The sequence below is a fragment of the Hetaerina americana genome, unplaced genomic scaffold (assembly GCF_022747635.1).
Source record: "Hetaerina americana unplaced genomic scaffold, ioHetAmer1.1.p SCAF_1, whole genome shotgun sequence".
Classification (NCBI taxonomy): Eukaryota; Metazoa; Arthropoda; class Insecta; order Odonata; family Calopterygidae; genus Hetaerina; species Hetaerina americana.
The window spans coordinates 35,063,749-35,088,484 of NW_027286069.1; the positions used below are offsets into that span (position 1 = coordinate 35,063,749).

Genomic DNA, 24,736 nt, shown 5'->3' on the forward strand with positions numbered 1-24,736 from the left:
GAGTCTAGAAATCCCCAAAACCCTTGATATTACTGTGAAAATAAGAAGCATTTTCTAAAATTATTGCTAAATTACAGCGTTGTAATTCTTCTCATACAAAAATCATGGATGGTAGTGATGTTGGTTGGATGATGGGTGTTTCGGGTCAAACGTTGAATTTTTGAATTCTTGAATTTTTACATTAATATTTCAAGAATATTTTATTGACCCGGTTGGATAATCTTCTGTGCTGTGAATTTGACTTCAAAAGAGCAGAAATTTGGAGGTCAATGTTATCATAGTAAAATGATTCAATTAGGAGTTTCGGAGCTCCGTTCAGAGTAGGGTACTTACGATTGGCGATATAGAAAAAGAAGACCCGTGCTCACTTCATTTAATTATTATTTAAATAGTATTATTTTTGCCGTTTTCGAGTTAATATTTTATGAACTATATCCTACGTGGCGTTATGCCAACCGCAGAAATGATTACGGATATTAAAAAATGATAACTTAAACAATAAGTCATTAATATGATAGCGTGTTTCAGGAACGGCATTTTCTTTGTTGAAAATTTCTGCATGAAATTTTTTTAAATGAGAACCGTTCGTTTTTTTAACATACCATACCTTTGACGACTCCTCTATGAAGTTGAGTTAAGATTTCGGACACAACCAACTTTTCTTATCTTCTGTTGGAGCATAGATTTCCACCAAAGATACATCCACGATGATTTACAGAAAAATGTGTGTTTTGTAGGCAATATATTACGTTGAGACGTATATTCCTCCTCGGCATACCTTCTTTACATTAGCGAAATTCATTTTGAGGGATTATTGCTCAAAATCTAATGGTATTCTCTATGGTATAGAGCAAAAACTGTCTCCATGTGACCGCTTAATCTCGCATTTTCTTATATGGTAGGAGTAAGTGACGTCAATGGACCAGTCATGGTTACGTGAGTAATATACAACATGATGTAATTAATAGACATAGAATTCCCATAAAATATTCCTAGTTTGGAAGATTTCTATTTAATAAATATTAAATTTGCATGGTAGGGAATGTGTGAAATACTCTTCACTCATAGGTTTGAGACTAAAATCCTTTGACTTAAAGTATTCAAGGTACTTAATTAATTTCGTCTGGACATAAAATAGTTTAGCTATAGAGAAAGAGTTAGACAAAATTCCTATGGTAGTACCTTACGCAACTATGCATTCATAGTCAAACATTTTACTGTGTCATGCCCATCTACATAGGTCTAGATTTGAAACTTTTGTGATGCTTCAACTTATTATTAAATATCTATTTACTGAGTACTGAAGTTGAGTAAGTTGTGTATTATCTAGTGCACTCTGGTTTCAAAATTTCCTGGATGCTAATATTATGTATTATTTCTAGGATAGATTTAAAGACACTCAAAGAAATGTCAAGTGGCTTGGTGTGACTGCACAAAGGAAAAGTGGATATACCGATGCAGCCCTGGATGGGGAAATGCATTGGTTTTGATATTCGATACACAATATTTTCTTTCATTTATAAAAAATTGACACAAACATGGTAAACAATATCTTAATCTTTTCTCACGATTCTTACTTATCGCTTGGCCTACTTTGTATCCGAGATCTGGTGTAAAATTTCTTTTGTAAGATGGAGCTTCCGAAGCGGAAGGGAAGAACTCTTAGTCCACCAATCAAGGCCCTGCTTTATTTATATATGATAGTCTCCCATTTACCTTGTCTATCACCCTTGAGAGCTGGCCCCTGATTGGTGGACCAAGTATCGTAGTCGCTTCGGCAGAGATTTTCGTCAGCTGTTCGGCGGGGTGCGTGGAAGGACCAGTTAATAATTTGTCGGCGCCTCCTGTATCATCTTGAGGCGCTGATGGGCGTGACCCCAATTTTGCCCGGTACGTCAGGACGGCCCTGTCCCCCGCCCGTGCTGGCACGGCTTTAAATCCCACGTCTGACGCCACTGGATCCCGGAATAGACCCCTCTTCCCCCTTGGAAATATACCCACTGCGCCAACTCACGCGGAAAGCGAAAAAATTTCCAAAACAACGGAACAAAACTAACCGCGCAGTGCGCGCAAGCCCTTGACATTTCTCGGAGGAACTATCGTAGACCACACATTGGGAATTTGTTTAAAAGAATGCCTTGTTTTTTCTGTTTTTTTTTGTCGAGAGCAAAGAAAGTGTTTCTCTTTTATATCTCTGTCACTTCTCTCTTTCTGTCTCTCTCCCTCATCACTCTCTCCCGACATTCCACCCACCCCTCCCTATTTCCCATCTCTTTCTGAGGGTCCCCCGCTAGAGGGAGGAGGGGCCACCGACGGCTGACGGGTGAGCGTCGCCGCCGAAGCTCCCGCCTCGATGTTTCGGCCGTGCACTCTCGCGCCTTTCCGCGGCGATCGCGCACGTGAGAGAGTGAGTGAGCAAGCACTCTCGAGTCAGTGTGTGATCGGGCCGGTCCAATCGGACGGCCTTGCCGACTGGTCTGACTTGATTGTCTGACCGGAGAGTAGGACCGAATCAAAAGGGTGTCCGTCCGCGTCCATTATCGTGCGAATTCCCTCCTTTCCAAGTTTGTTCTGGAGGAGGGATTCACGGCGCCGAAAGTTAAAACAAAAAAAACAAACAAAAATAATGATAATAAGATACCAAATACAGCACATTTTATTTTCCTACCGAAAGTCATGCAAACGATTAAATGTTGTTTTTTTAATTTTGACCGGGGAAATCACCTATTCTGGAGCACGCCGCCGTCCTTGGGAGTTACGCGGGGCACTCTTTTCTCCTATGGAGACGGGAAGCGGTCGCCATTGATCGAATGATCGATTGATTGGCCGATTAACTGATCCACTCCTGCCCTTGAATGGCTTCCCCTCGGGAGGTTTTGCGACTCTGTGGCTTTTTATTCCAACTCCCTTCGCTTTTCGCCGCGCTGATCGTGAGAAATGCCCGAGCCGAAATCGTGTCCTCCATTCCATTTCCTCCGCGTTTGAAAAAAAAACCCTTTCGACTTCGGAGGTAGAATTTCCTGACAGGCGTACCTCGCTCAAAAATTATTAGTAAACTATGAAGATAATTCGAAATCACCTCCAAAATCACCTTCTTTTAGCGACTCACTATGCTTCGGTATAACAAAAATTGAAACAATTATATTGTGTAAACACGTGTTTCACGCAAAGTATTGTAATTCCATGTGAAATGTATCGCAGCAACTTTTTGAGCAAATCGAAGCATATATTGGTAAAATCGGGACGATTATCGAACTGTTATAGGAATTAAAAAGGGCATTGTTGTAGCCCGACATTTTTAGAAGGCTCTATACAAGTATAGAGTAAACACACACCGCCATGTACGAGTGAATCCACAGTTATTTAACACGTGACTTAGAATAATTTATCAGAAAGCTCACCTTTCAGCGTTATCAGTTGTGAAAATGTACTTAATCACCGATATATTGCTCCGATAACTTAAATGAAACTATTCAGCAGAATTCAATTCGGAGATTTTGATCTCGCTAAATGAATTTATAAATGTAATTGGGCATTATTGTCTTCTAATTTACGATTTTGACCGTGAACTGTCAATTGTTGTTCCAAAGAAAATATTTCGTCAAGCTTTCTCTTAACCTTTATTGGAAAATGATTTTCATCGGAGGTTTAGGAAAGGTACATTTTTCATGCATAAAGCCCCGAGTAGTGGGAAATTGAGAATTCAATTTACAATTTTGGTAATTTTTTTCACCACGGCATTGACTTGTTTAAGAGAGGCCATTAGAGTACATATATTCGAAATCGAATCTCAAGTCTCTTCCCGCAGGACAAAATTACTGCAAATTTCCACCCCTGGACGCTAGTTCGGTTATGTTCACCAGTTCATCATTATCGCTATGAGTATCGTGGATCTTCCCAACGTGCACCTAAGCCTGCAGGCTTGGCGCGTGCTCCAGACGGTGATTCTTTACTTTCGTGCGCCGCCACTAATGCACCAACGTTCCATTTCCCTGAAGTACGCCGGAAATCCCCGGGACAAGCCATTCCACATGTTTCAAAAGCCAGTGTCACGATGAACACTTACCCAAGCCCGTACCATTTTCCCATAAGGACATAAATAAGAATGAATTTTTTACCAACATTGAGAAAATTTCATTATTTCTCACATGGTAACTTTGAAACTATAATTATGAATATATTTCATGTTTTTGTTCAATTATATGGAAGGGATTGTGAGAAAAATGTAATTATTCATTTTTGCTGACTTTATCCAAAGTGGGTTTCGCTACTTGGTTTTAATCTGCCATTTTATGTCACTAACACTCGATCTCCATATATTTTTTCATTCATTTTTATCCACTGTGAAAATTAATTTCTCTTCGTAATGCACACCTAATATTTCCACAGAGTCACGCCGAAATCTTTGAATTCCATTCGACATTTACGAAGCTGTTTATTCTCTTCGGTTTATTCTCTCCGCCCACAAGTGATATGCAAACAATTGAAACCAATAGTTTTCACTACCTTGCAAACGCTCTGAAACATTCTTCGTCCTCGACTAGATAAGAAGGGAAAATGATGAGTTCCTCACTCTTCTTTCACCTTGAAAAATTCTGTACTCTCCCCCACGCCGACGACACCTGTGCTGTGACATGTGCTTTAGATTATGCGGATACCTATTAAAAATCCGTGCATCGCCGGATATATCTCTCTGTAGCTCCTAAATGTTCTCTCCGGACACCGAAGAGTGTGCCCACTGCGGAACGATGGAGGATTTGTACTGGAATTTCACGGGAGGAAGATCTTGCGGGTTGGATGGGTAGGGGGTTGTTAAAAAGGACTATCGCGGGTGATGTTTGGAATTTTTTCAAACTGAATGTTGTTGTCATTTATTTTTTTCCGAGAAGAAAAGAAGGATGAGGGGCGCCGAGCACGTCCATTCCGAAGCGAATGGCGCGACCGGCCAGGCTCCTCATCCTCCCCCACTCTCTCCCCTCTTCTCCCTCTCCCCCGCTCCAACCACCCTCCCTCCCCCCTTTTCTCTCTTATCTCTCTGTCTCGTTGCAGTCGTCCTCCTTGCCACAGTTGCCCATTCGGCGGAGGAATGTAATCCCTGTAAGTAGTGAAAAGTTTTTGGAACGAAAAATAAGAGTAGCGAATGAATGGATGTAATTATTTTCATTATTTTGTATCATTATTATTTTACTTTTTTGTTCATTTATTAGCGATGAGATATGTGTCGCCATGGGCTCGCAGCATATTGGGATATGAGAAAGTGTCAATGTGTACACTTGACAAAAGATTATATATTTGTGCAAAGCTCGCAAGACAAGAAAAAAAAAGCTTTTGCTTTGTTGGTGTCGCGCTCCAGCCCGGAACCTTCCGTGCCCCCCTCTCTCCAGCCCTCAGCACACCCAACTGCCCACTCCTCCTCCCCCAACACCCCCTCCCACAACTGAAATATTTATAGAACACCCACCGATCCTCAGAAAGTTCCCCTTCGACGTTGATCCCTTTTGGTTCTTTGTGCCTTCACTGTTCCCCAAAGCCTTGCGTCACGCGCAATGCACACTATCCCCCGCCCCCAACGGCACACCCCTTTATTTATTTTCTCCGCAGGAATGACAAATCCCCGCATCTGTCTCTTTCTCTTCCCTACTTCCATCTTGCTCTCTTTCTTATCTCTCCCTTTTTGTGTGTTTCGCAACTTGTTTTTTTGTACATCTCTAGTTCTATCCAGTTCTCTATCTATCTCTTTCTTTCTATTACTTATGAAGTACTTATCCGCCCACGGCAAAAAAAAGTTACCTATGTAAAAGAAAGAAAAAAAACAAAAAAGAAAATAAATTGAAGGAGAAGATCAGGTGGAACCCTTTTTAAAACTAACGACCAATGATGTCTTCGTTCTCCCTCCCACCCCCTCTCTCTCACCGACCTCCCTCGCCCCCCCCTCCACTCCACTCCACCTCCCCTCCTTCCACAATCACTCAACCCGCTACTCGCCAACCCCCATCCCCGCCAAAAATTGACTACCTCATCCCCATTCCTCACCCCCTAACTTTTCCTCCGCAAACGCAATCTCTTCTCAAACCGCCCGTAAAAAAAATTAAAAATAACACCCGCCAAACCGCATACCCGGCCGAATCACTCAATCTCACTCTATATCTCTCTCTTCTCTCTCTATCACTTCCTCGACCTCATCTCACCCTCCGCTTCCAACCCTTCCCCACCGCGACCCCCTTCCATTCTAACAACTCAACCTCCACCCGCCTCGACCGGTTCCCTCCCAACCCCTCTCCCTCGCTCTCTCTCTCTCTTCTTCTCTCTTTGCAGTGATACTTCTAGCAGCCGTGTCTCTATCCCAGGAGGAGTGCCAAAGTGAGTAATCGCCGGAAGAGTGGATCGGGGGGGGGGGATTGAAGGGGTTGAAGTGGTCAACATTTTGGGTGGGTGGGGTCGGGTTGGTATTTTTTTTTGGGTGGAATCGGTCGGAGGGGTATATTTTCGAAGGTGCGGGATAAGGGATGGTAGGGAGGAGGAGGACCGCTGAGACCCCTTGATGGAAGGGGTGGGCCTCACATTTGGGTCCGGTGGACAAGGTTTAGGGCGGTGGGAATGGGATGGAAGGGTGAGGGCTATGGCGGGGTTGCCGAGGGAGTGGCGGGTGGGATCCGAAAGGATGTCCACGGGGTAATGTGAGGACGTTTAGGGATCAAGGTGCGTGGATGGGTGGGGGGTCGAGGTTGAATGGGGGGCGGAAGGGAGGAAGGTGAGAGCGGGAAAAGACCCACGCCTCTCCAGTACTGGCACCCAGTCGCGGAGTAATTCAATCAAAGTTGTGGAACAAGATTTAATGATGCCTCCGTCAACGGAAAACGCATTCGTTTATTTCTCAAAAGCACCCTGTTAGGAAAAGGAGACACTGAACCGTAGTGAAAATAGGATTGATTTAACTGCAAGACTTATAAAATTTTAATTATGGTATTTTTTCAATGATTGTACCAAGATTAGTTAATGGGCCAGAGTATGACAGTCAAAATCACAAGAGTTTTATTTAAAGCTTTAAGAAATTAGACACCGAAGATATTGGTTATACCTGGTCATTTTCGTGGAAATTGTAATTTAGTAGCAGATAATAATAATAATATCGCTTAGGTTTAAGATGAAGTACAAGCATACAAATTTCATTGACGATTTAAAATGCAGAAACAGTAAATTACTCCCTCCCTATCGATGAGTAATTCCGGTTAATCGGCCCAGATATAGTCAATTCGACGATTAAAAAAATCGTATTTCTACCTTTTCCTCCATCAATCTTTCGCTATATATTTTTTTTGGATCAACCCCTTAGTTATTTCTGCAAATCTCCTCGGGGTGGAGATGGATTGTTCGGTAACCACTGAGTAATTAACGAAGGGAAAGTTTGGAGGAGTGCGCGGAGATTGGGGGGGGAGAGGGGACTTGGGGGTTTGAGTACGGCCGGGAGCGAAGGGGAGGGAGCGCGCGTACCCTCGAGCCCGGAACGAGACCGTCGACCGTCACGCGTCACCGGCCTCTTCCCCCGCTTCCCCCCACGAAATCCAAGTCGGGGAGGCGGTATTCCCACGTCTCGGACTGCGTGGCGTGAGGCAGGAAGAGTAGAGTGGGGTGGGATCACTACTGAAAGGATTCATTCACCCACCCCCTCCATCAATCTATAGTTCAGGATATTCCCTTGATTTTTTTTTGTTTCCCGCGCTAATTTTTCCCGAGGGAGGTGGCTCATTACGACTTGAGAGGTGGACATTGTTTCCCAGACACAAAGCGTCCGACGTCGCCAAATGGCCCACACCTGTCCATTCTGTAGGAGAAATGTGAGATAATCACACATTTTGCGCCCGCTTCGTTCGCCCGACGTTCGTAGACTAGTTCTTCGTTGGTGAACATTTAAGATTCGACTCGAAATTCCGTGAACCCGGGGGCATTTTAAGTCGCGTTGGACTCTTTCAAGCCCCCCTGGACGCATATTTTATCACTTTGCTTGTTTTAGTACAGCTAACGCTCATGAGCCAAGATACTTACTCCATCTTCATGTGGGTTTACAGTTCACCGAAGAGAGCCGTTCGCCAGAACTTTCGAGGAGTTACGATATTAAACGCGAAACGCCATTTTGCAGCTTAACATATCAAAGGTACTCGAAGACTATATATCTGTCGGTTAGTTACCACGGGTGTTGCATTTTCATTCAGGATTCATATTTATAGAGCAAAGGCTGTCAGGGATAACCTCATCAATTGTAAAGAAAACAGGTGGAGGTCGATAATATTTCCCCTTTCATCTTTGTAGCCTTGAACACTCTAATAAAATGTTCTATATTCTCAATATAACTTTTGTAATTTAAGTTTCACTTAATCCCATGGGTTGTAGATAAAAAATGAAAAATATTCACTAGCTATAGTGATGAGCTATTGAACCATCCAGTCCATCGAAGAACGCCCCTCCCGATTTCCAAGCCGCCTTGAATTGTTTTTGCCCTAGAAATTGATCACTAAAACCAAGACATGACCTTGATGCACGCTACGCTGACGTGTGAAAATTATAATACTTAAGAACCATTCGAAAACAGAGCTGAAGAGTGTTGACTTTAGCAAAATCCATTAGTCACGGCTGAACACGCCCATAACCGCGGATAATTTCCCTTTCGCCATCCGCTTCATTCGATAAGTTGACAAAAATATCCCTGCAAATAACCGCCTGTCATATTACTTGAGCTTTTATAATTAGAAAATATTTTCATCCCCATCAGCTTACCCTATGATATTTCAAAGGAGTGCCCCATCTTCTCACGCGTAAATAAATGACAAATTCTGCGCCAAGCGATAATTCGTTTATATGCCAACTATGAGAACCTACGTAATTAGAAAGAAGTAATCAAATGTTAAGGACTCGCCAATTAGTCAGAGTATACAAATGGCATGGACTGGAGAGGTATAGAAGTTACAGTAAATTAATTTTAAATTATTTAAAAATCAGTGTAAATAAGCAGAAGAAAATGAAAACACAGCCGTAAAAGAATGAATCCTGGCACTGTAACAATGCAGCACCCTGTACATCTGATGGGTCCATTTTCAAGATTTTAAATGACCGAATGACTTCATTCTTTGAGCTCATTGTGAAATACGAGCGAGGCTCCTCATTTACTGGGTCCAGAAACAGTCTTGACATTAAATTTATTCCGAATTTCCGTATACCCGGAAAATAATACGCCATCCCAATGCTCTTTACCTTCTTCCAGCAGCAGCTCCCAAGGACTCTCTTTCTTCCCTCAATTCCTTGTCATGCGGAAAGGAAAAAAATTACATCGTTCAATTCACTGGTTCTGAGGAGTGAGTGGATATTTTGACCGTCGACTCAATGACGATTGCGTCAATAGAGCTACAAAAGAGTTATTGTCTCTGGGCGCGTCATCCCACCCCCCTGTGATCTCAAGGTTAGCGTGCTTTTTCTTTTAAGGGTTCAAATACGGTCGCGAAAAATCCTCGTACCAATGAGAGGTTCCTCGTGATCACTGTGCGCATGAAAGTGAGAGGATGGACAATTAAAATGTCGGCGTACACTTCAGTTCCCCCCTCACACCTCCGCCGCCGCCCACCTGTCGAAAGTCGTATGGGCACACGCATTCCCCCAGCGCTCCCTTCAGAGGCGAGCGGCCGCTATTTGGCATTAGGTTTTCTCGAGGAGTCGCGCGACGAGGATCTCTGCGGAGGATCGAGACGTGTTGAGGAGTGAGTTCGACTGGATGGAGGAGAGTTAGGAGGCTTGGATCGGTAGGGGGGATGAGGGGGTTGCTGCCTAGTTGCGGAATCTCCCTCGCGATGCGCCATCGGCGACAGAAGGGCTTGTTGACGGCCGCGGGATCCAAGCCCATTCCATTTGACGGGACCACCGATATTTATCTGTCCACGGTTCGAATCCGCTCGATTATTATTAGTCAAGCTCCGCCCCTTGAATGGGGGTATTTGGCTGCACGATGACACAGACTGGAAGCGACTGGTTTAGATTTGAAATGATACATTATCTTTCGCGATGGATTGAACGGAATTAGAAGTAATGGAAGCCGAGTAAAACGCTCGCCTTTAAGCAGGGTGAGCAGCATCACGGAGTCGTTTGCCTTAGTTGTGTTACCTTTGGTAGGGCGTTTAGGTTTAGCCACCGAATTTGCCGGTGAAGTCCAAATTATAACTTGAAATCATGTCCCGCACGGGACGGATGGTTTTACGTGGTTGATTAGCCATGAGTCAAGAATTAGTTTCGAAGTACCGGTGACGAATCCACAAAAAGTGGCAATAATAAAATATCATTTCCTGTTATAAAGCGTCCCAGATGGTCGATCAAGTCTTCTCAGTTCTAGGAAATTTATTTCAGCTTTTGCTCAGAAATAGCCGTCATTGCGTATCCGGAGCATAACGCGTTAAGCATAACCGGTTACCCTCATTTTCCAACCGATAGTTAATATTGTTTCTAACTTAGAGAAAGTAACTTGTATTTCATCCGCGTTCCCAATAAATTTGATGCTTAAAGAGCAGTTAGTCAAGTCCTTTCAAGTTCATTTGAACGTTTTCAATACAGGGGTCACACTTTCAAAAACGTCCAAAGTTATAGTATACCTTGACCAGCAGTACGCACACGATTTTTTTGCCCCCACCACTTGGCAGGCCTATTGACTTCGAGCATTTTAAACGGAAATGATTTCAATACACGAAATTGCACGTTTGCAAATCGGGTAGATAAACGCTTATGTTAACATAATGAGTGCGCGGATATTATTACGCGCATGCCTCAGGCCAAAATGGCCCTTCAAAGAATATTTTTGATGTAGTATTCAGTTAAAAATGGCTGCTAGATATTATCCATCGTTAGATGCGTCTAAAATATTTTCCGCGTTGGCTACCGACTGCGTCGAATGACCGAGGACATTGAGCAGCGCAAGGCTTGGTCCATTTTGCTCTTCTAGATTAAAAGCGCTTCGTCATATCTCTCTTTTTCACCTTCATTCATTACTCTCCCAATTCTATTGCCCCTACTGCTGCTGACCTCCACCTCCATTGCTGACACACCGAAGCCGCACTTAGGGTTAAGAACCGACAACAGACTACCACAAGCGATGTCGAGGGGAACCCGCTCACCTCCCCTCTTTCTTGGGCGAAAGAATAAGAGAAGGCGGGAAGAGGCGACGTTGAATCAATTCGGCAGAGCCCTCAACGTCTCGCCTCAATGATTTCGTCAATCCGTACTTAGAGAAGCGGTCTGGTGACTTGATCATATTCCGACCCCGTGCTTTCTTTCCGCCTTTTCTTTCCTCTCCTGCCTCTCCTCCCTGCCGCTTCCCCCACTCCGTTTCTCGCTCCAGTTCCTCCCGGTGAGGTCAACAGCCACCTCGCCGGGGTTCCTGAGGCCGCCGTGCGTGGGAGGAGGGCGCGCGGAGGGAAGTCGCCCTGATCGGGTGTCTGTGGCCTTTGGCTGGTCCGCCGACAACCACCGCGCCCTTGGGGAAGGCCCTGGAACGACCATCACCTCGGTGTGGTCACGGCCCCGTACCCCAACCACCCGCCGAGCACGGAGACCGTGCGTTTCAGGGCCCAGGTGCCCTTACTGAGAGGCTTCGCGATCGATTTTATATTTGCCTGATCCTTCGACATTGTTTTAGATGAGTTACTCCCACGTACGGCCTGTCTGGGGGCCAAACGATGGGTCAGAAATGGGTGGGGGTTTAACGGATACTATGGCTTGTGATTCTAACCAGATTTGTATCACCTTCGTGCATTAAGTCGAGTCGAGATGGATGTCACACCCGATACGAGTACTTGGGTGCGAGTGAGTAAGAGTATTGTGTACGGAAATGCAAAATGCGTCGTTTGGTTTTTGATCGCAGTTTTGGTCTTATTTCAGTTTAAGAGCAATTATAAATAACGTAATTGAAACGAGTACTCTCTGTGTTTAACACACTCTCATCCCTCCATGTTGCGCAGTTAATTTCCCAATTTTGATCAAGCGACTGCTCGGTTTAGTTTGTCGACTATAATTTCTAGGCTGCCCGCCCGCGTGTCATTAAATATCATTGGATATTACCACCATGGTTACTATTTATTCCACTTCATTTTCCAGAATGATCAATGTCAAATGCAAAGTGGAAAGTCACCAGGTATCCTCTGGTCATATTTATTGACTGCAGTCGTTATCGTAGCTCTTGTATTGCTTTATCGAAAACGAAGAAACCGGATCGCCATGTTTCGTTCACACGAACTTCTAAAGAAAGTTGAAAGATAAATCCGGTATATTCAGACAGTAGGGAAGTTATTTTCCCTTTATGTTCTTTGATAAGAAAAGAAAACTCGAAAATGGAAGTTTTATCGCCGTCTTACGCCTCAATTCACCCATCCGAGTCCATTTCTCTCGCTTGCACGTTACGTCCCCGCCATCCCGTAGAAGATATCTCACCTCACTCCACTGAAAGATTAGTCGCCCACCTCAGAAAGTACAAGGCTATTATCACGACATTAAGTGATTCTCTTATGCCCTTATCGTTTCATGTGGCAATTTTTAAATTCATATCTCAGTTTGATTTTTATATTTAAACTGTCCGCTTGAATGATATATTTTCGGTATGTCCAATTATACACACTTCTCCGCTCTGATTAAATTACCTATTTCGATAGTGGTATGTTTATGAAATCATCTCAATATATTTTAATAGACAGTGACCTTCTAGTGAAATATAGCAGAACACGGAAAAACATAGAATTAAGTTGGTAATCAGCCCTTAGCACTTGTGCTCTGTACCGTAATGTATATCAATCTCGCGTAGGCTTCACACATCTAAATCGATGAATAGCATTGCGAATACATTTGTTTTTAGTTCTACCACTAAAGCGACAGCGAATTACTCGCAAATTTCGTTCTTAGTATGAAGCAAAGAATGAAATTCTTTTTCTTACTCTTTTCTAACTTTTTGGCCCTTCCTTTTCTCTTCGTCTGACGTCAAGAAAACGGGAAGGGTTGCCAAAATGGGTCGCCCGGGCGAAGCGCTTGCTTCTCGCCACTTTATTCAATTCTTTTTCAACTCCGGATGCCCCAAAAAAGCACGGTCCTTTCCCAGACGCTTTCGGTCGCGAGAGGGTCGACGTGGGTTTTGAGTGTGGGCTGTTTCGGAGCGACGGAGGATGGTAGCGGAGAGTGTACGAAATAGCGTGAGAGCCTCGCTGATCCCACCGGATATCGACTCGACGGGAAAAGGGTGGGAATCGTGCCAGGGACAAGTACCATTATATGTAGTAACACTTCGGTGGATATTCAAGCATGCGAGTGTTAACACTCGCATCGTTAATTTTTATGAGCCGTTTACGTTCGAACTTAAGGTAGGATACGATATAACTGCTATTAATAAATAACATTTACCCGAATATATATATATATATATATATATATATATATATATATATATATATGTATATATATATATATATATATATATATATATATATATATATATATATATCTGTATATATGATAGGATATAGATGAAAGGAAAAGGGTTAGAATTACACAACGGGTAAACACAAAGTTTATTGGGGAAGGTGATGCAATATTTCCCGATCTCTTGCATCCCCATCTTGTTCCGTAGCCATTTCAATAAATTATATTAGTTAATAGGTAATGTTTTAGGTGTAGTTTATAAACTTTCCTTAAATTTTCATTTTATCTCCTACCCTAATAACTCGTGCATAAGCAGCATCGATGAAGCCGATAGGGTGTGATAAAATTCTGATTTTATAGTATGCTCTTATAGAACTGAGCTTTCTGCTTCAAATACTCAACTACAGCCATTTAATCTTACCAGGAAAGTTAAATTTCCCCGATTCGACACTTAAAAAATGGAAAACTTTCCAGGATTGAGTCCGACCGAAGAATCCCTGCTCAAGGGCGTTACTTGAAGGAGGTTGCGCGGGAGTCGCTTTGTTACGAAGAAGTTCTGTCCCGATTCCCTCGTTAGGTCACGTCCTTTCGGATCACTTTCTTGTTGATTCCTTTGTGGGGTGCTCCACAGTTTATTTTTGCGACGCATTAGGTTCGAGAGGCTCGTACACATAAATAACCCCTCGCGAAGCACCCCGTGATCTCGGGCACGCCTGCACGCCCCTTCCCCTCCTCGGCTCCCATTTCTCCCACCGCGGAATGTTTTCATTTCTCCAGAGGCGTCGTGACGGAGTCGGGACGAACACTTTCGCGACCGGGTAGGGGGGCGGACGCGCCGTCCAAGGTTATATTTCCCTTCCCCCTTCCCAAATCCGGCAAGACAAACGGCCAAGGCAGGCTCAGGATTAACTCTTTCCATTCCGCTCCGAGTGCTCCGGGCGAGAAGATATCCTTTCGGGAAATTTAGCACTCCGCCCCTCCGCCCCGCTCTCGCAGAAAGATTTCGTAATAACCGTCTCTCCCCTCTCCCTCTCCTCATCGCGCTCTTTCAGTGCTCCGCGACGGTAGCTTCCATTGTCGTGCGGAAGGCGTCTCCGCTGTCTATTATGCCGGCCTCGTTGAATGAACCCCAGCGCGACTTGCCCCAAGTTTGTGGTACGTTTCCCTTAATGAGTGAGGAGGAGGAAGGCTCGGGTTTGGCGAGACACTTTCAAAATATCCCTCGTATATTCTCTAGTCTTGCCAAATTTTGGCGTTGGATTTAACAGTAGGTTCAATCTTGCACGTTTTACTGTTGTCTTTGATCTGCGTTTCAGCATATCATTGTTATTACCCTCACGACGCAATTGACTAAATTAAATGGAACCACCTAAGTACGAGCAAATGTGAACATATGAGAAATGTTTAATTTCAGCGAAACGGGAATGCACGTGTGCGTCGTTCGCAAAATGAGTATAATGGAACGAGTAGCTGCACTCTAAGACGATTCAATGAAGCGTGTAGGATAAGTGATGGAAATACTCTTCAGGCCCATTCCTCCAAAGATAGGAGCACAAGCTCGCGATTTGGACCGCAATGCTCCGCTTGACTCCCTTTCGGAAACACCACCGTAATTCCGTTTCGATTATACCCTCTTTCGAGAAATAAAATGCAATTGCGAGTCCAAGGTCGAATGAAATCGGAGCAAAATATTTGTAGTGTTGACGGAGGCATTTGGTAAAACCTTTCTCGAGCGAGAGCAGTACGTCCATGCACACAAAATGTCTTTTCGATTTTGTAAAAGGCGCCGTACCAGTAGAGAGACTCGCAGTTGGTTAATGCACGCACACCACGGGACGTGGATTATTGGGTCCAGGAAAGTTTTAAGGGGCGTGGACTTGGGAGGCGGTGGGGAGAGAGCATGGAATGGTTTGGCTGGTTGGTTAGTTGACTTGTGGGAATGGAGCGGGTATGGGAAGGGTTTTATGATTAATGGCATGAATGTGTACAATGGAGCGGTCTGGGAGAATTGAAGAGGGGATCGGAAGGGTGGGGCGAGGAAGGGGGGAAGGACCTTCCATGGGGGGAGTCGGCATGAGGGTTGTGTGGCGTGGGGCGGAGAGTTGAGGGGGACCAGGATGGGGGTGGTAAGGCGGATGGGGTGGGTGGGTGAGAGGGTTTGGGGGACTTGGCGCCGTGACCGCAAAACACATCTTCCTGCCCTCCGAAGCCGTCGTCCTGGGCACCCTCGGGATGCCGGACAACTCCATCCAAGATCCATGATTTGGCCTGCCGACCGAATTCGGGATCGCCTGCTTCGAATCCACACCCCGCTCGCTTCTCTTTCGCCTCTCCTCCCACCAGTCCTCCCTCCCTCCTCACCCGAGAACAAAATAAAACCCGAACCCCCCCCCCCGAATAAATAGAGTTCGTACCGGAACAAACCCCTCTCCCTGCGTCTAATCGTTCGCAAGATTTCGCGTACCTTTAGATCTTAGAAAAGGAATGCGCCGAAGCACATTTGACCGCAAAAGCGACCAGATCACTTCAGGATCGTCCTAGTAAATGCATTCCCCGCGGATTCAAATTGTATTAATATTGGAAGGCCTCACGTCGCATCACCGACGCATTTTACGATCAGGAGTGGTAGGGTATTTTGTGACGCTCTGGGTGGAAAGCCCTTTGTCCTCCCATCATACGGAGGCTGTAGGAAAAAATTCGCCCCTGGAAGAAACTTCTCTTTGACCGACACTGCCCCAGGAGTGGCCCACTCTGAAATATAAGCTTTGGCCACTCGCCTCACTTTCTCTCCCAAAATTGCGTCTGCGTCGCCCTTCGTTAAGGCTTTGTGGGCTCCCCATTTCGACCTTATGGACAAGCCGCCCTTGATTACAACTCAAGCAATGTCTCGTTGTGCGTCTTGAAAGGATTAAATTTACGAAGTTGTCGTATATCAATATAATTTATTCGTTTCACTAAGTTAGGGTATCACCGGAGCTCGTACAATCTTGATTAAACGGTTTGAATGAGCATTTCATTGCAATTATGTGGTGGAGTCCCAACCGATTTTTTTAGGAAATAGGTTACATCATGATTCATGTTATTTCCCGTGTAGCAAGCTTCCCATGTTCCTGCGAAGATTATTTCGTTGATTATATTTAACAAAACCCTCCGAATGTATTTGCGAAGCCATTCCATGAATAGCCAACCCTAACTTGGAGGATGTTATTAATGCATTCCGAAAACAGCAGCCGGAGATCAACCGTTTGAATTACTCTAGATATAAAAGGTGTTTAAGTTACCAGTTTCAATAAATTTAGCATTCGAAAAGGGTTGATCCTTAAAATGAGGTAACTACAGAGTGATCCCCACTTTAGAACCGCTCACTTCGCCATCATAATCAATCATTCTCCTCCAGAGAAATATAATTAACTCCAGTTTAATCGCCTTTGCACTCCCAGAGAAATACCTCATAATAATGGATTGGTATTGCAACTCTGTTAAGCTTCCCTTTTGCACGGCGCAGCGTCTTTTTAAATTCGAGCGATCAATCAAAATAATAATGATCCGAAACACCATAAATATGTCCCGAATATTATTTTTTCCGCCGGTCTCCAACGACTGACAGTCTAACCGTCTGCTCGGTCTCTCGGCCAATTTTCAAATAGCGTTCGCGTTGAGCCGTTGATGATGATCTTTGAAGCCGGAAAAATTTCGGTGCCGCACCCACATCGTCCAATGACCAGAGGGCACCGAATGTCCACCCTGCCCCCTCCCTTATCCGCATTGTTTGACTCCATTTCCCACCCCTCTCCCCTGCGGTCGCCATCCACAATTCTCTCATAAGCCTCCTCTCGTCCTTCCCTCCCTCCGCTCCTTTTCACGCCCGCCCCAACCTTACCCTCCCCTCCTACTCCTGCTCTCCCGCCATCCTCCGCTAATCCCCATCGCTCGGTCATGGGGTTCCACCCCCACCGCTCCCTCCCTACTCTCCCTCGCCCACACCCACCTCCCACACATCCCTCACCTGCCCACGTATATAGGTACTTCCCTCACTCACCACCTCGCCCTCTTTCTCTCTCTATCTCTCACTGTACGGAAGTTTTCAGCATGCGCTTGCCGAACATGCTCGACTTTCCTCCATTTTTTTCTCAACCCTCAACCGTCAGCTGACACGAAGCTTATCTCAGCGTCTTGAATCACACCAGAGCAGGAAGCTGCGGAATTAAAATCGGCGTGACGATTTGGTGGTGTCATTGTGTAGAATCTTGGAGTGGTCTCAATAAGCAAAATTGTTTTTCTTTTTTTTTAGTTTTCTTCGCGCAAAATTGGATTTCAATTTTGAAGAGATGATATTGGATAATGCCCGTGTAAAATACGCCACCAAATATCTCATGACCAATTTTCCAAAATTAACTAATGACGTCGGCATGATTCATTTCCTCCCGTAAGCGTCGGTTAATCTTTTTTGATGTCCTCAGTCACTCCGTGGTGATTCATTCAAGGACCGAAATCAAATATTTTAATTATTCACCCCATGCTATGATTTTCAATGAGAAAATCGAGTATTCCCGGCCCTGAGGGCCAAGTGCCCGCCAGTCGAACCAAAGGTCGAACCACTCACTGGTTCGATTCCCTCTAATGTCATGGGCGTTGTTTGATTTCTCCTGATTCTTCCAACGGGAAATCTCTGCTGGTCAACAGGGGTGACTTAAAGGGATCCCAGAGGCAGATGGACCACCAGCGATTTCCAGATATGCATTTAATTCTGTAGTTTCTACACTGCTATTTTAAGACCTTTAGTGATTTCAGAGCTGAGATAAGTATCGTGTAAAGAGAGCCCCTGAAGGGACTTTCCAACGCCCGAAATCCTCCCCCCCTCTCTCTATCCCATGCCCCTCCCTCCTACCTCTAATTCTTTCCACCATGGCAAACGTCCGCCCATTTGACCTCCAAATGGGGCGCGTGCATGACCTGTGTATTGTGGTACGTATTCGTTCCCTTCCCCTCCAAACTCCTTCCCCACCCACCGTTGCCCCCCCCACTCGCTCTTCTCTCCCCCTGGATTCCGCGTGTCGACGGCGGGTCCCGCGATGCGGCGCCCTCCTCTCCTATGGCGGATGCCAGCCACTCTCCTGGATGTGGGTCGCCCTGCGCCTGTGCCTTCCCGTGTGGGTGGTGGAGGTGCATACGAAAAATCTGCGCCACGTCGTACCCTAGGGGATGTCGTCGGGACGACGACGAGAGGTCCGGAAGACGAGCGAAGGGAAGCCATACAGTTTTGCAGGTGCTCCTTGACTTAACGTGGGGCGGTGTGGGTCGGCAGTGGGGATGAGGGGGAGCTTCGCGGGTTTTGAGGACTCGCGAGGACTCGTGAGATCGGTGGAGCTCGCGTGTTTGCCTTATTAAACGTGGCATCGACGGGAAACGTAAACTGTTTTGAGGTTAAAAATAGCCCGGTGCCTCCGATAATTCGATTCTTTAATTTAAAAACAAAAGTTTTTTTATCGAAGCGAGGGAACAAGGGAGGAGATATAAAGGGATTAAATAGAAACGGATTTTCAAGTTATAACTGGGCCGTGTTCGCAATGGATTTTTTTTTGTCCGTCCCCGCGCGTCTCAGTTCCACGTTCGTTCCCAACGTTAAGTGATAGGGTGGACCTATTTAATGTAGCACAGTTTAACTCCGATTCGCACTCCGATCGCTGGGACCTTGGTATTTAATTATCTACCACCTTTCGGATTAGGGTCGAATGCTTAAAAAAATACTGTAGATTGAGATTGAAATAGCGTTTAATGCTACAATTTACCGGAGAAAGGATTAATGAATTGCCATTTGATCGAAATATGATGTAAAATACATCTCGTGAAGACTAATTCGCACCTATTGACGAAACGTTCACGCCTTCCTTTACAACTTAATGGCAGCGAGCAGGATTAGCGTTCCATTTTATTTAGGTTCTTCTGTTGATGTTGGCAGGTTGATCAATGAGCGAGTCGAGAATAACCGAGAAAGAAATCCTCTTTGTATTAATAACTACTTTGAGCTCCTTCCTGTGTATGTACTTGGAGCCTTTCGAGAGGGGCGAACCCTCGTCTCCTCGCGTGCGTGACCTCGACCGTGGCAACCGCAGGGAGAAATAAATCCCGTCGTCTGTGAGACACTGCGGTTTGCAACTCTCTTTTGTTTTTCTCGTGATTTTCCATCGAGGCTCCACGCATATCATTTTTCGCCCGCCGCGTCGCAAGCCCTCTCGGCAGGGCCGTGCTTCTCCCCGTACGCACGTCAGAGAACGATGCCTTTGAACGGAGTTCGCGCCAAGAGAAATTGCATTCACTTCGAGCCTAATCTCCATGGCGGGGACATTAATTCGTGTCACGTGACACCTCGGGCCACCAGTCGGGGAAAGTATTTCAACTCTCAGGGGAAGCATTAATTTCGCCATAACAAAGGCCCGACGACAGGTCCTCGCCACCTCCGCGAAAGGTTATTACTGATTGTGTGAGCAGGACTCTCCGGACACAGGGGAACGGTTGGTCAAATCGGTTCGCTGGCTGTTGGAGACCATTTCTCTCGTCAGAAAAGACAGCTGCTGGCACTAAAGTCCTTTTCAAATGCTTTGAATGGCGTGTAGGACCAAATATAAATCTTTTTATTAGGAAAGGTGAAACTAAGCTTAGAGGATATTCATGAATCTGACGAGATGTTGTTTCACTTCCCTTGTGGCCTTTCCGTTGATAAAATGAGGCTTATTTTCTTACCCCACTTACAATTCATAACTTATTAGGCTGATAGAAACGAGAATTCTAATTTCCAGGGCCAAGTCAGAACAGGACTCCTTAGAAATAGTCCTCACAAGGAAATATTTGACGAAGGCCCAGTCCTTCTTCATCCGGGAAACTTAAAAAAAAGCGGGAAGTTCATTACGAGACTCATAGAAAAGAACTAGTCTTATCTATTTCGCCGAAAGTGACAAAATTGCAATTGAATCATATGTTTGATTTTTAGATCATCTCTGAAAAGCCGTGCTGGGGACCGTACCTACACCGGAACCGGACGGTATTTTTCGTATTGGAATCGGAGAGGATTACATTCCAAATCAGAAAGATTCGAATCGAAAAGATAATATCTATGTATATAATCGAGAATAAACAATTGCGTATCGATTGAGATTTTTTTTATTCTCGTATGAACCAAAAGACTCCTCGTATCCCACCCGCACGCTCTGGCACAGGCACCAATTGGGACCCACACCCGAATGGAGATGAAAACTCGCGTGGGGCGATTATAAAGGTTTCGTCGACGAAGTCGTGTACAAAGTCCTCAACAAGGTCGCGCTCCGAAGAATGTCTTCCGGACGTTCTCTTCGGGAGCCTTCCTTTGTCCCTTCCCTAGCCCCACCCTCCAGTTCTCCCCTCACCCCGCTTCCTCGACGCGTGCCCCCGACGCTGGGGTACGTGTGCTCGACAGCCTATGTGCGTACGCGCGCATTCGACTGCACCAAGCCCCGCGATGACGACTGCCGCGTCGGAAAGCCTCGCCGCCGGCCGCCGCTGGTCGTCTCTCGATTCGGCCGAATGCGTGGGGAGGAAAGTGATGATACAGTCAAACTCATATATAGCGAGAACCTTTGAGTACAGCGACATCTCGGAGTAAAACTTAATGACAAATGAACAAGCGGAGGCTTATTCGCCATACAAAGGATTAACAATAAGATCATTTTTCTATTGCCCCTTTAATATTTTTTCCCCTCCTCGGACGCCTCCATCATTTCATTTGTTATTCCAAATTCCCGTTGATAGTTATTTGCCAAACAACTTAGTTACAAGATGATTTTAGTTAACAGTGAGGGCTTTTGGAAAATAATTCATAAGCTAAGTTAATTTTGATTGTTTTTATAACCACTGAATCGCGTGCATAAGTAAAAAAAAGGACGCAGATAAGGAAAAATATAAGGAGAAAGGAAAATTAAATTTCCAAGGAAAAATTATGATGCATCTGGGAACTGAACCAGAGACCCTTCACTATTCTTTTCCTTGGGACTTATGTTATCACTAGCGCTTCTGATCTTAATTGTTGCATTGCCTATTTTTCTTTTGCCGTGCATCCAATGTATTTTTAAAATCGCCTAATACGGTTAGTAATTATTTTTTTAATACAAAGACGCACATAAACACACACTTATATGAAAGTAGTCGTGTGTGTGAAAGAAGGACTAAAAAGAATGAACGTGCATGCATGTTGCTACATGTAACGGCTATCACGTGGAATACGCAGTCTTCGGTGTTTTGCATCTCGCTATAACCGAGTTTGACTGTATTGAAATGGATGTGGGAATGAAAAGAAATTTGATAGAGAGAGACCAAGCAGTCGTCCTCGCGTTTGGGTGTTGGTGTGGTAGAGCTGTGTTTCTTCATGTCACCATCACCTAACCATGCATTTTGAACGGTGTCCGTAAAGCTGTGCTTATTATCTGTTTGGTGTTCTCATTGTTGCCCGGTCATTTCCATTGTGTGGATAAAAACCAAGAATTATCTTGATGCCTCACTTAACTCAGTAATGTTTTGAAGAAAGCCACTTTAATTATTCAAAGATCATACTAACGTGTTCAATGAGATTAAGAGTAAAAGACTGCAATTAAGATGCACTTTTGGTGTAAGTCGCTCTTCGACTGTTTTGATGGGTCCTCTGTATAGTCTTAATTTTAAAAAAAGAACCCGGTAATATAATCATTCGTAGTCATAAAAAATAGCGGCAAGAATAGAGCCGCTTCATTTTGAGGCATTACCCTGCTGAGATTGGTAATTTGAGTCTAATACTCTTTATCTCTAAAAAATGTTTTTTTGCCATAGTTTAAATGTTTGGTATTAATATGTAAATATTTGAAGAGTGGCTACCTGGTCCCTAAGACAGATATTGACTGACTTTTGAGAATTTTGACCTATTTTGACTTTAAAAAAAAAAGCTTCAATCACAGCATGAAGGTAATGCGACACTGACTGTTTCCACTAAATGTGTTTGGAGACCCGTAAGTGATCAGCTGTCTTGTGTTTACTGTGTAGTGCCTCCTTGGGATGTGTAGTACACGATGTTTTGATGTTAAAAATGCCTATAACTGTTTCTTCTCTGTCTCCCTCGAAAGCATTTTTTGACTGCTGCCGCTCTAGTGTGCTCTCTCTCCCCCCCCCCCTTCCCCCCCCTCCATGCCGCTCACCTTGCACCTTGAACACCGACGATGTCCCCATGAACAACACTGAAATGTCTCTCATCCCTCCCTTCCTCCCTCTTCCCCGTCACCTGTCTCTCTCTCTGTGTGCCTTTTTTTGTGTGCGTTTTTTTTTGTCTGGCATGCGCCCTTTTTTTTGCCTCGCCGAATTGCCTCGTCGTGTCTTTCGGTGTCTTGCCTGCACAACGATGATGATGATCGTCACACGCCACCTGTCTCACCACATCAACTCCCTCTCGTCCCGTCGTCTTCTCGCCGCCTCGTCGCCGTCTCTTCGCCTCACCGCCGCCGTCTCTGCGCCGCTGTCTCGCCTTCGTCTCTGCCCCGTCGCCTGCCGTCGGTGCGGTCCGTGTCTCACCCACCTCCTCGATGCCGCCGCCGTCCGACCACTTGCCACCTCCAGCTCGCTCCATTTACTGCTATGAGTGCGACAGTTGGGCGGACCAGAGATGCAGGGACCCCTTCAACTACACAGCGTTGCCCCGGGACCAGCCGCCCCTACTCACCTGCCACGGCTGCTGCGTCAAGATGGTGCGGAACGTGAAAACGCGTGAGTGTCCGCCTAGCGACCCGCCACCGTTCGCGTTGGTCCGTCCGCGCGGCGGTCGGCGACTCAACGCGGGAACTTGTATATGGTCTCCCAAGGATGATTGTGTGCGATTGAGTGGATGGAATGGAAAGCAAAGGAGGATGGACCCGTGTGGATTTTTGTGAGTTTGGGGACTGAGGATAGTGTCTCGAGTGGTTCTTTCATGATCCTCTGTTGTTGGAAAATAGAGCAGCTAAGCTGGGAATCACTCACAGAGTGAAGGTTAAATTACAGATTGAAGCTCTTGCATAAATTGGGAGGAGATCTCTTTAGCAGCGATGTTGAAATTGTCTTATTGCCCTCATCGTACTACGGTAGGAGAGATCATGCTAGTAAAATTAGAGAGATTAAGTGTAGAACAGATAAGATTTAAGATGTCATTTTTTCCACGAAAGAGAAGGGATCATAATAACATTGTTCGACCGCGGTAGGGTCATGTTCGAGTAAAAATTAGTCTGGTGTGTATTCACCCCCTGCCACACACCCTAGCGGTGGCTAGCTGGGCATATGTTAATAAATAAAAAAAATAGAGAGAAGATTTCAGGATTCCACTGCACGAAGTTCGTTCGCGCCTTGGATTCGATTCACTGCCACGTTTCTTTTCCTTGGCCGCCGCAAGGGTCATTGAAAATGATGCAGTGCGTCGAAACCAGGTCGTGACTCGACTAGATTTAGTGGGATGCTGGAAGTCTTGCATTTCGAATCAGGATGTTTCCATTATTTCACTATTTCTCGTTGTAGGGTACCATGGATAATTTTAGCACTTCATGTAATCATTTTATTCGCCGGTTCACAATGGTTTTATATCAGGATGAGTGAAAGTTGGTATATAAGTATATGTTAGTATTTAGTAAATGCCGTTATTTATTTTTTGAGGTTATATTACGAGAAATTATTTCTATCACATTTTTCCGTCATAAAAAGCGTAAAAACCTGACGATAGAGGGCAATAAAGAAACGTTGGGTTTCCGTGGACCAATATAAAATAATATAGAAAGGAACTGGTTTTAAAAATTTGAACATTATTTATTTGAACCCTGATTTTTGCTTTAAATGGTAATTCCATTCCCTCTTTTTACTTTTGATATGTTTAACCGATAGTTATCTGAAGAGCCTTATATTCTGTTCGCTAAATTTCTATTCGAGTATATTCTATATCTATTTAATAAGGCTGATTCCCGGTATCTTAGTCCATGTATATCAGCCAATGGATATCTTAATATAGAGGAAGAAAGAGATTTCATATTAAAAACAAGCTAATGTTAGGCTAGGCTTCTATAGTGGGCTAGGTATCGTATAGTTTTCAGAGGGAAATTATTTTTGAAAAATATATTATTTATCGTTTTTTGGTGGTTGTAATAAATGTAGGGAAGCTACCACCAAAAATTTTTTGTAAAAATTTTACCCATTCACTAGGTACCTCAAAATCTAGGGGAATGATGAGTAATCATTACGTCGACATAACTGTTGATCCTTAACATTTGCGTCGGTCATATTAGCGCTGTTA

The 24,736-nt window shown here is 44.7% G+C and overlaps 1 protein-coding gene across 5 annotated transcripts in view; it reads left to right on the top strand.

The window, feature by feature from the left end:
• qvr (protein quiver) overlaps positions 1 to 24,736 on the top strand; it is a 129,539-nt gene that overhangs the window by 90,474 nt on the left and 14,329 nt on the right. For 3 of the 5 annotated variants that reach the window (XM_071588208.1, XM_071588216.1, XM_071588225.1), the window contains exons 2-3: positions 6,316 to 6,360; positions 23,044 to 23,190. In XM_071588208.1, the coding sequence (XP_071444309.1) occupies positions 6,316 to 6,360; positions 23,044 to 23,190 (192 nt within the window). Of the gene's footprint in view, positions 1 to 902; positions 937 to 6,315; positions 6,361 to 23,043; positions 23,191 to 24,736 lie in introns of all 5 variants that reach the window. The other 2 variants (XM_071588242.1, XM_071588234.1) reach the window with 1 other exon arrangement.